The sequence below is a fragment of the Xyrauchen texanus genome, chromosome 20 (assembly GCF_025860055.1).
Source record: "Xyrauchen texanus isolate HMW12.3.18 chromosome 20, RBS_HiC_50CHRs, whole genome shotgun sequence".
Classification (NCBI taxonomy): domain Eukaryota; kingdom Metazoa; phylum Chordata; class Actinopteri; order Cypriniformes; family Catostomidae; genus Xyrauchen; species Xyrauchen texanus.
The window spans coordinates 42,916,534-42,936,143 of record NC_068295.1 but is presented as its reverse complement, the minus strand read 5'-3'; the positions used below and the strand labels follow the sequence as shown (position 1 = coordinate 42,936,143).

The 19,610-nt window shown below is 42.4% G+C and overlaps 1 protein-coding gene across 2 annotated transcripts in view; it reads left to right on the top strand.

The window, feature by feature from the left end:
• The first annotated feature begins 16,112 nt into the window (after window positions 1-16,112).
• The window catches only part of LOC127660858 (slit homolog 1 protein-like), a 209,817-nt gene continuing 206,319 nt past the window's right edge, over window positions 16,113-19,610 (top strand). For both annotated transcript variants that reach the window (XM_052151304.1, XM_052151303.1), the window contains exon 1: window positions 16,113-16,568. In XM_052151304.1, the coding sequence (XP_052007264.1) occupies window positions 16,372-16,568 (197 nt within the window). In that variant the 5' untranslated portion in view covers window positions 16,113-16,371. The remainder of the gene's footprint in view (window positions 16,569-19,610) is intronic.

The window sequence follows — 19,610 nt, the reverse complement described above, 5'->3', positions numbered from 1 at the left end:
GATGCTTCACTGTTGGCAGGACACAGGACTCATGGTAGCATTCACCTTTTCTATTTCCAGATGTCCCAATTAGTCTGAAGGGGGCTTTATCAGTGAAAATAACTTTGCACCAGTCTTCTGCTGTCCAATCCTTGTACTTCCTGCAGAATTTCAGTTTGTCCTTGATGTTTTTCTTGGAGAGAATTGGCTTCTTTGCTGCCCTTCTTGACACCAGGCCATTGTCCAAAAAAGCCTTCGCCACACTGTGCATGCAGATGCACTCACACCAATCTGCTGCCAATATTGAGCAAGCTCTGCACTGGTGGTGACACGATTCCATAGCTGACTCCTCTGGAGGAGATGGTCCTGGTGCTTGCTGGACACTCTAGGACATTCTGAAGCCTTCTTCACTGCAGTTGAACCTCACTCCTTGAAGTTCTTGATGATCTGGTAAATGATTCTTTCAGGTGCAATATTCTTTGCAGCAATTTCCTTGCATGTGAGGCCATTTTGATGCCAAGCGATGATGGCTGCATGTCTTTCTTTAGAGGTAACCATTGCTAACAAGAACACAATGATCGGAAGCACCTTTTATATCAATCAGTCTCGGACTGCACGTAGCCTCCCCAGATTCCCTAAAATGTCATGTAATTCACATCACATCCGTTCCTATTCTTTCAGGGGGAAAAGACCCCATGGGGGCCACACCTTGCCCTGAAGGGGAGGGTAAAAAAGTGGTGAATAAATCATATGGGCCTGAGGGTGCACATGGAAGAGGCATGGTGGTAGGTCCTGCCCTTCATAAGGGAGGAGCTCTACAAACGCAGCGACCGGGGCAGAGAGGAATCTGCCAAGAGAGACGCGGGTCTACCAAAGAAAAAGAAAGGGAGATTGTAATGCGGAAGATACATCACAGGAGATTACCGGGGTGGAGCACTTACCCCAGTACAGGGCACATTAGCACACATACTGGGTCCGACTACAAATTCCTCTGAATTCGTGAGCCAGAGGGCAAGGAGGAAGGACATCCAGGTTCACAGATCGGGAACACGCATGGGAGAGAAGAGCGCACGGCTTTACCTTCGTGGAAGGGAATGGCGCAATACACAAGCAGTACACCCGGCCAGCTGCCCCACATAATGAAACTTACCTGTTGTACCTGAAAGAACTCAGGACGAAACTGGCTCAACTTGGAGATTATAAGATCTTGCAAGGTATTGGGTGTTTGCCCAGCCCGTTGCTCTACAGATGTCTGCTAGAGAGGTGCCATTGCCCAGTGACCATGAGGTTGCCACACTCCTTGTAGAGTGTGCTCGAAACCGCAAGGGGGACTTTCGCTGACAGAGAACACTCGCAGGTCCCTGACATGGAGATTCCAGAGGTCTGGGTGTGGGTGCCGGATGGTGCCCCATCCCTGAGAAAGAAGATCCTTCCTCAGGGAAATCTGCCAGGGAGGTGCTGTCGCGAGGAGCGTGAGGTCCGAGAGCCAAGTCTGGGTGAGCCAATACAAGCAACAAGAATGACTTGTTCCACATCCTCTCTGACCTTGCACAGAACCTGTTCAAGTGGGCTCACTTGGGGAAATGTGTATTTGCACGTCTGTACCGAGGGGAGCTCCCGTCAGCGCATACCAGAGCGGGTAATGGGAGGATTCCCGGGAGGCGAACAGGTCTACCTGTGCCGAATCGACTCCATATCAGCTGAACCACCTGGGGGTTGAGTCTCCACTCTCCTCCGAGCGTCACCTGCCATGACAGAGCATCTGCTGTGATGTTGAGTCACCGCTGACTCCAAAGGAGTTGGTTACGGGCGAGTTGCGACATACGACGCAAGTGTAAACCACCTTGCCGATTTATATAAGCCACTGTCAACGTGTTGTTCATCCGGACCAACATGTGCTTGCCCTGAATCAATGGCAATAGCCTCCGTAGGGCGAGTAGTACTGCCAGCAACTCGAGGCATTTGATGTGCCAACGCAGGTGAGGTCCTGTCCAGGTCGAATGTGAGGCGTGCTATCATTGACACCGAGTCTAACTCCATGCCGAGAAATGAGATGCTCTAAACCGGGGAGAGCTTGCTCTTTTCCCAGTTGACCTGAAGCCCTAAACGGCTGAGGTGCGCGAGCACCAGGTCCCTGTGTGCAAACAGTAAGTCACGAGAGTGTGCTAGAATCAACCAGTCATCGAGGTAATAGAGTATGCAAATGCCCACTTCCCTTAGCGAGGCAAGGGCTGCCTCTGTGATCTTCGTGAAGATGCGAGGGGACTGGGACAAGCCGAAGGGGAGGACCTTGTACTGATGCGCACGACCATCGAACACAAACCGTAGGAAGGGTCTGTGTTGAGGTAATATCGTGATGTGAAATTACGCATCCTTGATGTCTACCGCTGCTAACCAATCTTAATGCTGTATGCACGTCAGAATGTGCTTTTACATCAGCCTCTTGAACAGGAGTCTATGCAAGGCCCGGTTCAAGACTCTCAGGTCCAAGATTGGCCACAACCCACTGCCCTTATTCGGAATGATGAAATAAGTGCTGTAAAAATCCCTGTCTCACTTCAGCTGGAGGGACCATGAACCCGGCGTAAGACGGTGACTGAGGAGAAGGATCTCTGGGGGTGTGGTTTGTGTGATGCAGCTGGGAACGTGACTGCATTCGTGAGGCTCAGGCTGCAGATGCTCAGTGACCGTGAGCACCGGCGGTGTAACCCGAGAAGAGAGGAAACTGCTCTTTTTTTTGTGACAATGTGGGTGCCGCAGCCCACCTGGGATATCACGGCATAACCCTCATCCGCTCCGTCGTCGAAGGGTAGTGAGAGTGGATGAGCTAAAGGATCGTGTTTGGGCAGTGAAAGGTGGCCCCGATTACCTTGTCAGCTTGTCGTGCACCTCCGGTAACAAGGGGACTGTGGAGGGGAGTAGCGTGCCGAACCCATGAACCAGCCGTCAAGCCGTGAGTGTTCAGGGGCGGGTGGAAGGTTCCACTCAAGCCCAACACTTGCGGTGGCTCGGGCTAGCATGGCGGTCAGCTCCGCGTCAGGCTCAGCACACCCAATGGCGCCCGCCCAATCGAGTCCTCTGTGTCCGACATCACCAAGACGCTCTCCAATGCAGCGATCGACATTGTGACAAGAAGTGTGGCACTTGTAGCAATGACAGCTTTGCAGATCCTTGACATTCTAGCTGTCAGTTTGCCTAGATACTCAGGTGACATTTCACCCCACACTTCCTGTAGCACTTGCCATAGATGTGGCTGTCTTGTCGGGCACTTCTCATGCACCTTACAGTCTAGCTGATCCCACAAATGCTCAATGGGTTTAAGTTCCATAACACTCTTTTCCAATTATCTGTTGTCCAATGTTTGTGTTTCTTTGCCCACTCTAACCTATTCTTTTTGTTTTTCTGTTTCAAAAGTGGCTTTTTCTATGCAATTCTTCCCATAAGGCCTGCACACCTGAGTCTTCTCTTTACTGTTGTACATGAAACTGGAGTTGAGCCTGTAGAATTCAATGAAGCTGTCAGCTGAGGACATTTGAGGTGTCTATTTCTCAAACTAGAGACTCTGGTGTACTTATCCTCTTGTTTAGTTGTACATCTGGTCTTCCACATCTCTTTCTGTCCTTGTTTGAGCCAGTTGTCCTTTGTCTTTGAAGACTGCAGTATACACCTTTGTATAAAATCTTCTGTTTTTTGGGAATTTCAAGCATTGTATAGCCTTCATTCCTCAAAACAATGATTGACTGATGAGTTTCTAGAGAAAGCTGTTTCTTTTTTCCAGTTTGGACCTAATATTTATCTTAAGACATGCCAGTCTATTGCATACTGTGGCAACTCAAAAGCAAACACAAAGACAATGTTAAACTTCATTTAACGAACCAAATAGCTTTCAGCAGTGTTTGATATAATGGCAAGTGATTTTCTAGTATCGAATTAGCAATTTAGCATTACTCAAGAATAAAGCGTTGGAGTGATGTCTGCTGTCTACATTTGATCAAAAATGACTTATTTAAAATAGTGATGGTGCTGTTTTAAACATCAGTAATGTCCTGACTATACATTGTGATCAGTTGAATGCCACTTTGGTGAATTAAAGTACCAATTTCCATTCAAAACAGCAAAATCTCTACATTATTCCAAACTTTTGGCTGCCAGTGTGTGTGTATATATATATATATATATATATATATATATATATATATATATATATTACACATTTTATGAATTATTTATCAAAAAGGTTTATGACATTTTTAAGCATTCAAATGTACTTAAACAAATGTTCTGTTAATCATTATGTCACATTTGTTAATATAATTTGTTGATGTTACAAATTGGAAGAAAGTGCAAGATATGCGTGAAAGTATAAAAAGTATTGGAAGTATTGAAATTTACATTAACAAATAATAATCTGTTAAGCGTGGTCAAATTTATTTGTAAACTGTGACAGGGTGGAGGGCCTGATAAGGGACCGGGTGTGTATAATCACGACCCGGCCCCACCCTCCACCCTGTCACATAAACATTGACATAATAACATAATAGGTGCATTATCTCATATTTCTAACTATTTGAATATACTGTACATTGATTAATGATCTGTTAAGCATTATATAATATCTGTAAATTATTTATTAATGAAAGTTATTATGCATTGTTACTACTGTTTAAATATCATTGTTAATCAAAGTGGTAACATTATAGGATTTAAACAGATTAGCTTGTCAAATGTTTTTAAGTGTTTTGCAAAAACCTTGAAGGTGTAAGTGGAGTACTTACACCTGAGTGCAAGCGGTACACCCGTCAGTTGTTCCACGTTACCGAGTTCTACCGGCTGGGACCTGATAAAACACGGGACGAGACCGACTCAACCCTAAGATTATAGAATCTCACAAAGGTATTGGGTGTTGGCCAGCCAGCTATCTGCTATGGAGGTGCTGTTGGACAGTGCCCACGAGGATGCCACACTTCTGGTCGAGTGTACTCGAACCCGCAAGGGGGCGGGCACAGCCTGGGTCTGGTAGGACAAGGAGATGGTGTTGACGACCCAGTGGGCTAACCTCTGTTTGGAGACAGCGTTCCCTTTCCGCCAAAGCAGACAAAGAGCTGCTCAGAACACCTAAAGCTCTGCATGCGGTCCAGATAGATAAGCAAAGCACTCCCGCAAACAGCAACAAAAAGGCTGGTTCTACCTCCTCCCATGAAAGCGCTTGCAGGTTCATAACATGATCCCTGAAGGGGGTCGTAGGAACCTTGGGCACGTAGCCCGGTCACGGTTTTAGGATGACATGAGTATCTGCCGGATCGAAATCCAGGCAAGTGTCGCTGAGAGAACGCTTGCAGGTCCCCAACCCTCTTGATGGAAGCTAGTGCTATCAGAAGGGGCCGTCTTCAAGGAGAGGGCCTTGAGGTCTACTGAGTCAAGCGGCTCGAAGGGGATTCTCTGAAGGCCCGAGAGGACCACTGAGAGATCCCAGGAGGGGAACAGGCTTGGCCGGGGAGGATTCAGTCTCCGGGCACCTCTAAGGAACCTGATAATCAGGTGTGCTTACCCAAGGACTTACTGTCCACTGCATCGTGGTGGGCCAAAATAGCAGCTGCATACACCTTCAAGGTGGAGGGGGACAGCCTCCCCTCCAACCTCTCTTGCAGGAATGAAAGCACTGACCAAACTGTGTATCTCTGCAGGTCTTCAGTCCGGGAAAAATACCAATTTGTGAATAAGCGCCACTTTAGGGCATAAAGCTGCCTGGTATAGGCATGGTTGGCTTGGTTGATCGTGTCTACAACTGCCGATGTTAGGTCACTCAGATCTTCCGCATCCCGTCCAGGGGAATTCCCCAGGGAGGTGCTGTCGCAAGGAGCGTGCGATCTGAGAACCAAGTCTGAGTGGGCCAGTAAGGGGCCACTAAAGTGACTTGTTCCCTGTCCTCCCTGACCTTGCACAGCACCAGTGCAAGAAGGCTCACTGGGGGAAATGCGTACTTTCGCAGCCCCCGGGGCCAGCTGTGTGCCAGCGCTTCTGTCCTCAGAAGGGCCTCCATTAGTACCAGACCGGGCAGAGGGAATTGTCTTGGGAGGCAAAGAGGTCTACCTGTGCCTTGTCGAACCAGTCCCAAATCAGCTGGACCACCTGGGGGTTGTGCCTCCACTCTCCGCTGAGCAAGACATGTCGCGACAGCATGTCCAGTGCCGTGTTGAGGTTACCCGGGATATGGGTTGCGTGCAGAGTCGCTGCTGACTCCAAAGGAGGAGATGGGGGGCAAGTTGTGGCATATGACGAGAGTGCTATCATTGTGGTGCTGTCTGAACAGATCAAGACGTGCTTGTCCCGAATCAGCTGGAGAAACCTCCGCAGGGCAAGGAATATAGCCAGAAACTCTAGGCAGTTGATGTGCCAACGCATAGGTGACCCTCTCCAGGAGCCAGCAGCTGCGTACCCGTTACATACGGTGCCCCAACCCAGTTGAGAGGCATCTGTGGTGAAATAGGTACGTTTTCATAATTCGTAAGTTTCTTTTTCTTACCTACACGATTAAAATGTTCTCCTGTTACATCTCTGATAATTGGGGCCTCCAAGTGTCTTTGAGTGTATAAGGGTATCTTTTTAGACCAAGGTTACCAAGGTTATTTTTCTCCATTAATCTACATCTTATGTAGTTTTGTGTTCCTTGCCACAGTCGCCTACAGCTTGCTCACTGGGGTTATTAATACAATTATCATTAAATTATTTTTAAACACTATTAAAAATCGTATTTTATCTAAATTACACAATGATGATTAATCGACTTTATAGACATTACAGTTTTATCGTCTGTTAATGCTGATATTCTGTAAAGCTGCTTTGAAACGATGTGTGTTGTGAAAGGCGCTATACAAATAAAATTGACTTGACTTTAAAAAAAAAGTGTGTTCCACTTCAAATTATATGCCCTTCCCTCGCTAACTGTCCTCTGTCTCGTAGACTTGGATCTACGTCCAGGCTTACCTTGCGAGAGTGCTCACTATTGGCGGAAACCATGCAATGGGTTTAACTGAAACACCCTAAGCCCTTGATCACCTGCTGCTTGCTGAGGGCTGATGTAAACTTGTGGAATTATTTAGTGATTTTTGCACCTGAGAAGACAGCATTTTGAAGCAATCACAGATTTAGGTAAAGTTTAGTTGTAATTTCAGAGTCTTATGTATAAATCTGTTCTTTTAAGAAGTATATTATTTATTTATTGGAATGCATTTTTAGAAAGGATTATTCATGTTTTATAAAAACAAAATGGTAACATCACAAGGAACACATAAGCTATGGCTGTATAACAAACAGTCAGTTTAAGGTTGCTACAAGTTTTATAAGGTTAAATCTCAATATAACTTTTCTGAACTGCTTAACTGACCTAACTTCACTTTCATGATACATAAGATTTGTGTGGGTTGGGGTATTTTCAGTGCGATCTGTGCTGTGATATCACAATCGAGTTGCATTGTCATGAAGCATACATCAGAGTTGTCTCATCCCCTCAGTCAAAATCGAGGAGTTGAGATTCTGTCAACAGAAATTTCTCTCATGCTTAGGGAACTTAGCAAGTGGATGTTTAAAGTAAATTGGAACGCAGTCTTATTCGGTGGCTTCAGTGTTCTGACGGAAGTTCTAAAACAACTTACAGCATCTTTAAATTGCCCATCAGTGGAATGCTGCAGATTGCGTAAAACCTTGTGAAAAACTTGTTTAAAAAAAAAAAAAAAACCTGTATCTGTTCAAAACTGCCAAAGCTCTCTGTACTACCCACAAAGATGTAAAACTTGTGCAATTTAATCTAATCTTAAATGGAATTGAATCCCCAGACAGCTGGTATAACAGGACATGCATGGAAGACCTATGTTAATGAGTTTCTTTTGACATGCTGTGCTATCCCCATGTAGTAACAAATGTGTCATCTGCTGAACTCTTGGATGGCTGGTCATTTCACAAAGGTTAACATTCAAGTCCTTCCTACATCAACCAAAGGCAGTGGTGATATCAGATACATGTTCTGAAGCACCAGACAAAAGCAAACATAGATAAACATCAAAGTGCTCAAGAACCATCCTGTCATCCTTTCCAAAACTATACAACATATAGGCTCATAAAAACGATATAGAAAATATTTATAGAAAAAAAGAGAAGTAAAGATATATGTTGTTGTTTTATGTAGTTGCTGCTTGTATAAAATTGCTTATTATTTTTATAAGGGTGGAGGTTAACACGTTGTAACTGTTTAAAAAAAAAAACATTCTAATGATTATTGGCTGCTGTATGTATTGTTCCAAGAAAGTCTTATTCATTTTGAAAAAAGGTAAGATGTGGTAATTGCAGTGCTGTGCCACCAGGTGGGAGAAGAGGATTGCCTTGTTACGGTATGTAGGTCAAGAGAATAGAGCAGATAGTTAAAAGGCATACAAGAGGTAAATTATTGAATTATACATACATGTGCTATTTCCTACATGTGTCTTTATTCCTACTTTATTCTTCCTAAGAACAAAATACTCAACAATAGTGACTTGTAGCGGTAACATAAACCTGATTGTCATCAAATGTATACATTCAAGTAACATTTTTATCGATTCATAGATATCTCAAAGAAAAAAACACAACATATATATGTTGAATCGCATTTAACATTTAACCCCTACTATTACCCCTCCCCCTCACAATCACCAACCTTACCCTGACACACAAAAAAACTAAAAAGAAAAGAAAAGAATCATGTGTAATTCAAACTAAACTACTCTCTCCATCACACTTCCCCGAGAGTCTCCCAAAAACACTAAGCAGTTGCCACACTTCCTATCAAACAAATTCTGAACCCCCATCTTTCTGCTTGACCCCTCTTCGAAAGCAGCCACCCTCCCCATCTCCTCACACCACTCCAGGAATGAGAGTGCTCCATCCGACTTCCATCCCCTTAAAATAGCCTGCCAACCAATCATAACACTGGTTAGAACCCAATTTTGTACGTGTTAATACCCCAAATTTATGACCACCCCATCTCCCAAAATAAAGAGTCTGGGGCAAAATGAAATTTTGAGTGCCCAAAACGTCACACACAAAACTCTGGACCTTCAACCAGAATTTTACCACATCTTCTGATTGGCATCGCCAGCAGGTGGGTGTGTCTTTAAGACCAAGTGTATACAATCTAGAGTGGGTCCAATTGAATCTATGTAAAATCTTGAATTGCATAAGGCACACCCTTGCATCTCAAGCCCACACTCTCTCCTCCAATACCAAGTTTAAATAGTTTTCCCATAATCTCTTGACAGAAGTTAAAGCTCCACCCCCCAGACTCTGAATTAGCAAGGATACACTGATGCCTCACGACCTTTTCCAAAAGCAGTAATCACCTCTCACGGAGTATCTGCCACTTTAGGGTTATGTGTGCTACTTCCAAAAACAATACAGTGCTGGTGGCACAGCTGTAAATACCTATAGAACTGATATCTAGGAATCCCAAAACGTTGAACCAAATTTTCTAAGGATCTCAACACTCCTCTCTCATATAGGTCACCGAGCGTAACTCCCCTCACAATCCACTCTAACCTGCAGAAAGGGGTCCTATTAATATATAATTTATGGTTCAGCCATATGATTGAGTCTAAATTTAAATAAATGTCCGAATTAAACACTCTGGACACTTTGTCCATACCGAGTGCAAATGCGAGATAATAGAGTGTAACTTCTCCGATTAGTTTGATAGAAAGGCTTTGCAATGGCAAAATAGGGGCAAGAACTTCCTGTTCAATACAATACCAGGGAGAGGCTCTCTCAGGTGGAAGTGATCAATGAGCCAAATGTGTGAGACCGAATGCATAATAATAAAACAATCTTGGGTAGGTCTAGGCACCATTGTCAATCGGCCTATGTATATTATTAAAATGTAATCTAGGACACTTACCATTCCAAATGAAGGACTTCGCTATGCTATCATATTGCTTGAAATAAGAGAGGGGGACATCTACAGGGAATTTCATTTAATTAATTTCGGAATACAATTCATTTTAATAACATTAACCTTCCCAATCATAGATAAATGTAATGAAGCCCACCTGCCCACATCGCTCAAACCTTTTTGTTAAGAGGTCAAAATTAACTAACTAAATCAGACAAATTTGCTGGGAATAAAATGCCCAAATACTTAATGCCCTGTTTGGGCCACTGGAAGGTGCCTGGCTGGAAAGCTGTTACTAGGCTGTTACACTGTCAGAGACAAAGCTTCAGATTTAGACCAATTGACTCTGTATCCTGAGCACTTTGAAAAGGAATTAATAATTCTATGGAGGCAACACATAGATCTAATGGGGTTGGAGACAAGTAATAAAATATCATCTTCATAAAGCAAAAGTTTATGCGCCAAATCATCTTCCCTTCTAATCACGGCTGCTAATGGTTACAGGACAAGACATGCCGGGTGCCCCTATCCAGAGTAAAATAATCTGAAATTAATTAAATAATAGTTTGTACCGCCACTACTGGGTGTCTATAAAGTAACTTCATCCAATAAAAGTATTCCCGAACCTGTATATTCCCAAAATCTTAAAAAGATTATCCCATCCTACCATAACAAACACTATTTCAGCTTCAAGTGAGATGGCCGTGACTGGAGTCTGATCATTTACCACTAACCACATAATATTGATGAGATGCCAAATGTTATCAGAAGAGCTATGGCCCTGAATAAACCCCACCTGATCTATATGTATAGATGGCATAACTAAATCGGTTAGCCAGAATTTTTTACAAAATATTTACGTCTAGCTGGATTAGGGAAATTGGACGATAACTCTTACACTCACTTGGATCGTTGTCCTTTTTAAGAATCAGACTAATCCGGGCTTGTGTCATGGTTGGCGGAAGATTTTCATTCTTTAATGATTCCGTATAAACTTCTAACAAAAGTGGAGCCAGTTCTGTAGAAGACTGGCATGCCCTGAATAGCCAAAACTCCACCTTCCGTGACAAAATATTATTATATATGTATTTGAATCAGGTTAATTCTTTGAGGACATCAGACGACATTCGGCACTTCAGCTCTGCCTCTGCACTTTTAACATTCCCTTCCAACTCCACGAGTTCTCGTGCTTTGGATTTCTTGATGAATGAGCCATACTGTATGATCTGGCCCCTAAGAACCGCATTAAGTGCCTCCTAAGCCATGTCCAAAAAGGATACTGAGGACCAGTTGGTCTCCACATAGACATTAATTTCAGCCTTTAGCATTTGTTGGAATTCAGGATTTTGAAAAATGGATGGAACGGCAACTATATGATTTCTTTTTCTTTGTATGTGGCAACACCACCAATCTCATCAGGCGTGACCTGAGACTAAAATGTTTCCCTTTGAACAATCAGCAACAGATGAGATGAGGGAATGAATAGTCGCTAACAGATGGGTTCAAAAGTCTCCAAATATCTGTAAGACCAAGCTTTCAACCCAATAACATAATATTTGTAAAAAATAAATTGTTGCACTGTTACGTCCCTATTTAATCTAGGGTTGAAGGAACGTGTAACAGAATAAAATCAAAGAAATAAATGATGTAATGTGTGGAGGCAGCAAAGTTCATCTCCCAACCCCAATACTTTAACAAGGATAACCCAAGACAAACTCAAAAGCAAACAAGGGGTTTTATTCTTATGAGTGATGGAGGATTTCAAGGCTTCAAGAGGGGGAAAAGGAAAAATAACAAACATAAACCCTCTAACTATTAAGGGGGAAAACTAACTAGGCTACACAAGAAAAGAAAAGGAAAACTACAATAAATACTCTAACTCCCTGACTAACTTAACCAGGAGAAAACAAGATACAATAAAAAAAAACACCCACCTCTCTACCAATCCTTTCTCCAAAGACTTAACATAGTAATACTAATAATAAAGACTTTAACACAGATAAATATTAGTAAATAATAACTTACAACATAACAAGAAACTCTTGTTGTAGGCACCAATTACCACAAGAGTGTTCAACAAGATGACACTGAAAAGGATCAATCAACTAAATATAATTAAAAAGAACATTTCAATAGAACTTCGGGGTTGAGATTTGGAACCACACGATGCAGCCTCCACACACACACACAGGTCTATGGAATCATGCTGCTTAAATCCCCACAGCTTCCTCTCCTCCTCCTCCAATCACATCAGGTTACCAATCATTGGAGTCAGGTGGCAGCCATTACTTCCTGCTTATGATACAGAGAGGGAGAGAGAGAGAGAAACGGGAAGAAAGAAAAGAAAAAGAAACAACAAACCCAATGCGTCTTTGGACGTAACATGCACTTTAATCTGTTTTGAATACTATTCTGATGCTAGTGAAACTTTGTATTATGGCATTTTTCGTGCCACTGTCTCCTTAAGATGATTTGCTTATGTTTTCCTCTTTTCTGAGTACATGTTTTATGAGTAAGTGATTGAAATATTTGCCAACTACTGTATAGACTATAGATAGACAGACAGACAAGTAAGCTTGTAAAGGTATAAGGATGGGCAAGGAGGAGGTGGGAACCAGCTGAACAGTCAACATAAACTTTTAATGGTAAAACTCAACTTAAAACAACATAAAATATAAGACAAACAGACACACACAACGAGTATCGGGCTAGAGTTTAACCCTCCGCCCCCGTGCCTTTCTTCCCGGAAGTGCATGAGGAGCTGACGAGTTTGTGGGAGGCACCTTTCTCTGCCCGGTCCCAATATCTCAGTTTCCCTGCCCTCACTACCCTTGATGGCATAGCTGCTAGGGGTTACTCGGCGATGCCCCCAGTTGATAAGGTGCTCGCGGTGCACCTGTGCCAACGTAGCGCCTCCACCTGGAGAACAAAAGAGCAGTTTCTTCAGTCCCTGGGTCACATAACAGGTGTGTTCGGCCGTCACCCCGACCACTGGCTTATCTCTCTCTCTGGCGGCTGCCTGTTCTAGGGGGCAGCTCCCCCACCCCAGCGCACCAAGCACCAGACGGTTTCAATGGACTGCGGGGACGAAACACCACCTCCCCCCTCCTCGACCGATCCGCCGGTTAGCACCAGAAGTCAGGTAAGTGCTTTGATGTCTTTCGACTCAGCACCGCCACAGGGCTCAAACCTCATCAATGTGGCCTCCCTGGCTCCGCCCCGCCGCTCCGCCCCACCCACCGGTACATCCAACTAAATTATTCCCCTGGTCCCCTCGTCCGGAGTCTGGACGCATGGCTCACACTTTCCAATCTGTCACGATGGCTGAGGGACACAGGGACCTGGTGCTCGCGCACCTCAGCCGGCTTGGGCTTTGGGCTTCCTCCCGGTTCAGAGCATCTCTTTTCTCGGTTTGGAGTTGGACTCAGTCTCGATGATGGCACGTCTCACAAACAAGCGCACCCAGCCGGTGCTGACCTGTCTGAAGGTGTTCAGACAGAAGACCGTGGTTCCACTGAAACTATTTCAGAGGCTCCTGGGGCATATGGAATCCTTGGCGATGGCAACACCACCCTGGTTGATGCATATGAGACCGCTTCAGCACTGGCTCAGGACTCGAGTCCTGAGATGGGCATGGCGCCACAGCACACATCGTGTGGCCATCACGCCGATCTGTCGCCACCTCTTCAGCCCTTGGAATGACCTCGCATTTCTACGGGTAGGGGTTCCCCTAGAACATGTCTTTTTGTAGGTGACCCCTAGTGTCACTACATCAACACAACGTTGAGTGAGTGACAGATAGGGAACGTCCTGGTTACTTTTGTAACCTCCGTTCCCTGATGGAGGGAATGAGACGTTGTGTCCCTCCTGCCACAACGCTGAACTACCCGCTGAAATGGTCAGGACCTTATTCTCGGCTCCTCAGCACAAAACCTAATGAGTGGTATTTTATACCTGTATGTATTATTTGTATGCAATAAATGCAAATCACTTCGTAGAGGTTAACAGCAGAGGTCTGACATAAAAGTATATCTATATGAAGATAATGATTTCGGTGATGTCAATTAAAAGAATTACATAATGGAAGTTGACTACCCTGTTATTAAAACTCTTATGTCTATTACTCCAATATGTAATACACGTCATGCATGTATTACAGAATAATTATTATTTGTATTAACACCTTGTGTACATGTGTCGTGTGGCTAAGACATCCTTTATGCATTTTTTACAGGAAGCTTGACAGATTTGGTTAAATCTACACAGCGTAATGTAACTATTCAACCGAATCTAATGCAAATTCGTACATTTTTAACAAGTTGGCAATTTCGTATGATTTCCTTTGTATGAATTTGTAGGATTTAATTGAGTGCAAATGCTCAGTTTGTAATGCGGAAGCGTGAGTTACAAGCGCTAGGTGTCAAGGACATGCTTATTAATATTATCCCCTTAACCAAACCCTTTATCTAAACCTAACCAATCAGTAGAGTGTGTAAACATGATAGGAAGATGTTGTGTGTGACAGAAGCAAGAAATTGTCACGTATTATATGGTGACTCATAGCAGTAACATTAGATGCCCAGAGACATCATTGGTTGTTGCGATAGCCGTACGAATTCAAACAAATTCATATGTGTGCATGACTTGAAATAGTTCTAAGAAGGTAAAAAAAATTGCAATTGATTTTTGCAAATAATTTATACTGCCTGTTAAAAAGGACATACTTGCTTCTGTTGTGTTGTGACTTGAGACTTTAGAACCTGCAAAGAGAACGTTACAATTTTACCTTGTGACAGTTGGTGGTTTAGAGCATTTTGGAAAAGAGATTAACTGATGTGTATTAAGTGGTCAAGAGTTTTGAATAAAGTGTACTTAGTATTTAACTTTGTTTTGTCAAAATTGCTATTTTACATTTAGCCACAAGGAAAAACAGTGGAGGAATTTGTCTTGGCAGTAAAGTAAATGAGATCGTTTGGAGAGGTCTGCCTTTAGTCTGCATATCCTTTTGTCCATTCAGATGGAAAAAAAACTAAACAAAACAATTATACATATATTTATTTATTTATGTATTTGTGAACAGTGAAACTTAACTTGAACAAGTGGAACAAGACAGAATAGTGTGCCATAATGTATTTTCATCATGTTTTGTTTTTGACGTTAAAAAAAGAAAACCAGAAAAGCCTATTCTGAAATATATACAGTATTCAGAGTGGTTGGACAGCATTATTAAATTGCATGCTGAAATCTTTGTATTTATTGTTATTTTTAGCTTTTGTTTGCAAATATTGTACTAATTTTCTTCTAGAAAGAATGTCTTTGATTTTGGAAAGCGTAGTTTTATTGGGGGTGCTATTTTACTCCGTATTCACTGTGATGGATTGAAAAGTATGGTGCTGTATGTCTAAGCAACAATTAGACCTTTTGCTAGTGTGAGTACGGCTGTAAAGTGTTTTACAGTATGTTGACAATAGCTTTTGCAATCCAAGTCTTACTGTCATTCCAGGGGTTGTAGTAGCATTTTTCTTTTGTTTTTTCTTTTGTTTTATTAAATATTACAAACTATGGATTACTATTCCAAAACGGCTAGCCATTGAATTTACTTTTATTTAGTGTCATGTTTAAGTTTCAGCCATGTGGAAAAAAAAGTACCAACTTCATAACAAATATCCCAGACACAGATGAAAAACTTAAATTTACATTTAAAAGTATAACGCTAAGACAATTTACTCATATAAAGATCACTTCAAAACTTTGGTCAAGGTTTGATTTTCAGTAAAGAAGTCAAGCAAAAAAAATTCTCCTCTGTTCTTCCCACAAAGGCTGTCATTTTTCTCTCTGCGTTTCCAACCTTCCCCCATCTCAAAACATGATTATACACTGCTCTTTTGGGGAGGGGAGTGATGGTAGGGGGTATGGGCACCCTGTCCTTCCCCAATGGACCCTCTCCCCTGGCCACTCTCTTTAAAGGGGCCGTCGCTTGAGGCTTGGCTGCACGGGGAGTTGATTGCTGTGCTGTGTGTAGGGGCTCCTGTGAGCCTGAAAGAGGGAAGAGAGGGGAGTTTAAGTTTCTCAGAGGGGTGGGGGAGAGCGGGCTCTCTCTTGGTGAGGGTTTGATAGGAGGGGTGTTAGAGAGGGTAGGGGGGTGGGAGGAGTCCTAGAACTGCTATTTGTAGATCCTTGTGATGGATTACTGCTGTGTGTGTGTGTAAGGGAGAAGGAGAGAGATTTTTTGTTCTTTTGCTCTTCCATATTCCCTTTCTTCAGGCAGTAAGACAGCAAGCAGAGCTCCCGGAATCAAAACAGCACAGTGAGCACGTTATACAGAAGGAGCAGAGCAACTCCACCAAGAGAGAAAGGAGAGTTTGTGCAGAAAGTGAATCGTGAGAGCAGGGCAGGAGCAGATTTTTTTTTCTCCTCACATTCTGGAAACAGGAGAATACTAGCCTGAAAGCCCACGTCTGAAGCGGTGCAAGATCATGCCTGCAAGACGAAGATACTCTGGAGGCAGCCTGGCAGAGGCATGCATCCGAATACTGCTCCTGTGCGAGGCTGCCTTCAGCAGTTATGCCATGGCATGCCCTGCGCTTTGCACTTGCAGTGGTACCACAGTGGACTGCCATGGGCTGGGGCTCAAAACCATGCCCAGGAATGTACCCCGAAACACAGAGAGACTGTGAGTAGACACTTTGTCCATCTTTATGTTCGCATGTGGGTGGGTGGGTGGTTGTTAGGGGTGTTGTCTGCATCCGTACGAAGAGGAATTGAATGAGAACAATAGCTCAATGAGGCACTGGTGTCCTGGACAGGTACAAACAGACACACAGTGCAGATGTGAGCAGGACACACTGGAGGTGCTAAACTTTGTCATCAGTATCAGGAAGATAGCAGGAAGTCCTCCAGCTGTTGAGAACAGAGTTTTCATAATCACTCTTTCTTAGAGTCATAAGAGAACTCTGTAGTGAGTTTCAAACATTCAGATGAGATCATGCCAATATCAAATGATAGCCACATTAAATTATGTAGAAAATGAAGGTAAGCATGAGCTTATGTTTGATGTGCTATCTGAAGGAGGCAAGGAGCTGTTCTATCTTGGGCTGTGTCATTCTTTTAAATGTTACTCTTATAACAGTTCTAAGGAAATAGAAGATCTCTTATGAATTATACATGTCAGAGAGGCACAGTGCGTCAATAGTGCCTCCTTTAGTGGAAAAGAATATAATAAGTTTAGGAAATTCACATTTGAAATTGTACTGTATGCATTTCAAGACCCAAGGAACCTGTCATTCAGCAGATCTAGTCCGCTCGGATACTTAAAGCCAGCTTTAAATATACAGTGAACTAGATCAGTTAGGAATGAGACTTTGGTCCGATTTCAGCTGTTCATCATCAACTGTTTAAGGTCACTTAATAATAATAAATATATATATATATATATATATATATATATACCAGTGTCGGGCCATGCATTAAAAGTCTAGGCCTTCAGTGTGATTCATGCCATTAAGAAAACACAGTTTCACAATGAATAAGACACCCTATGGCTTTGGGCATCATTCATTATGTAGCAGCTAACTTGTAATACCAATACAATAAAAACACGTCCATGCACAAAAACCAGAACTTCAAATGACATTTAATGCTCAAGCAAGCCTAATTTTAACTGCAGCATGACTGTTTTGTGGAATTAACGTCTCCCGAACAGACATTCAAAAATCATAATTTTTCATATGCATTTTTGCACTACCTGGAAAAATCTATCTAATAATATGTGCTTGCAATAAATTTCCTTTTGTCTGGGTACACGGTTATGCTGCATTCCATGCAAGTTGGATCTGGGATATTCCTACTTGATATCTCTGACCATAAATGCATTTAATTCCCCGATATTCAGAACTGCAATGCTCCCGTTAGTTTAGCAGGGGTTTGATTCTCATTAGAGATGTCTCCTAGCAACCCAACTGATAAACAATGCTGTAGCACTAACATTTGTGCTTCAGGTGTACAATTATTAAGAGATTATAATGTTTTATACACCTGTTTCTGCAAGAGTTTGTTAAACAAACTTTAATATAATTTAATATCACATCGATATTACTTAGTAAATGTAATATTTATCACTTTGTATATCTCCCTGAGTGTCGACATCTTTGTGTGACATCATGCCTGCATCTTTGAGAATTTCTGCACGAGCCTACAAGTTGTAATTCTGACTTAAAAATGCATTCCAAAGCACTTTTCCTTGTAGGAAGTAGTAAGATCTGACTTTCCGAGTTGAATGGAATGTAGCGCTTACGTACTTTTCAAAACTTGATCCGACACTGAATGCTCAAGCAGCCTAATTAACACTTAGAAAACTCCTGATATTGCTATAACAATGCAAAAAAGCACTTAAGTAAAAATCAGTCCTCCTTTCTTGTTTAATAAATGAAGCAATCACAAGGTCATGAAGAACATCTTGTGTTTTTAAATCCATAAGGATCTCTTAATCAACGGCAATAGTGGCAGTAATGACAGACGACACGTCAGCAAGATCTCGCGCTCTTCGCTTTCAAATTACGTCACAAGTGTGATTGTGTTTCGCAAGCGAAAATGCCACGACCGGGAAATATCCTAAAGATCACACCCACCAAGAACAAATAAATCAAACTAATTGGCTGATGAATCTGACAATCTGACTATAGTTGCTCATTCACTTGCACTGTAGAGGGATTCTGTGGAAATTCTGAAGGCCTGACGGGGTGGAGCTCAGACTCTCGCGCTGCTTCGACTAATGAGCTCGGCTTTGTACATGTGATTTTTGAAACAGCTGTCACACTTCTCTTGTAAGCATCAAGAAATAAATTCTGATTGGATAAACTTTTTTGTTTTTCTCTATTTGTTTGTAGATTAATTAAGAGTGGAAATTGAATAAAAAGGTCAATGAGAATGAAAGGATGAAAACATTTATTTATTTGGCATGTTAGGCCAGCAGAGAAGGCTTTCCTGGCCCTGAGAATTCACCACTGATATATATATATATATATATATATATATATATATATACACACTTAGCACTTTATTAGAAACACCTGTACACTTTTTCATGCAATTATCTAATCAGCCAATCATGTGGCAGCAGTGCAAAGTATAAAATCATGCAGATACGGGTCAGGAGCTTCAGTTAATATTCACATCAACCATCAGAATTGGGGAAAAATATGATCTCAGTGATTTTGACTGTTGGTGCCAGACGGGCTAGTTTTAGTATTTCTGTAACTGCTGATCTCCTGGGATTTTTATTCACAAAAGTCAAGTGTTGCCAAAACCAAAAAACATCAAGTGAGTGGTAGATCTGTGGTCGGAAATGCCTTGTTGATGAGAGAGGTCAACAGAGAATGGCCAGACTGGTTCGAGCTGACAGAAAGGCTACGGTAACTCAGATAACCACTCTGTACAATTGTAGTGAACAGAACAGCATCATAGAATGCACAACATGTCAAACCTTGAGGCAGATGTGCTACAACAGTAGAAAACCATGTCAGTCACTTTATTAGGACCATAGTGTTCCTAATAAAGTGCTTAGTGAGTGTATATATACAGTGCATTCAGAAAATATTCAGACCCTTTCTTTTTTTTTTTTTTTACATTTTCTTATGTTACAGCCTTATGCTAACATGCTTTAAATTATTTATTTTTCAACATACACTCCATACCCTATAATGACAAAGCAAAAAAC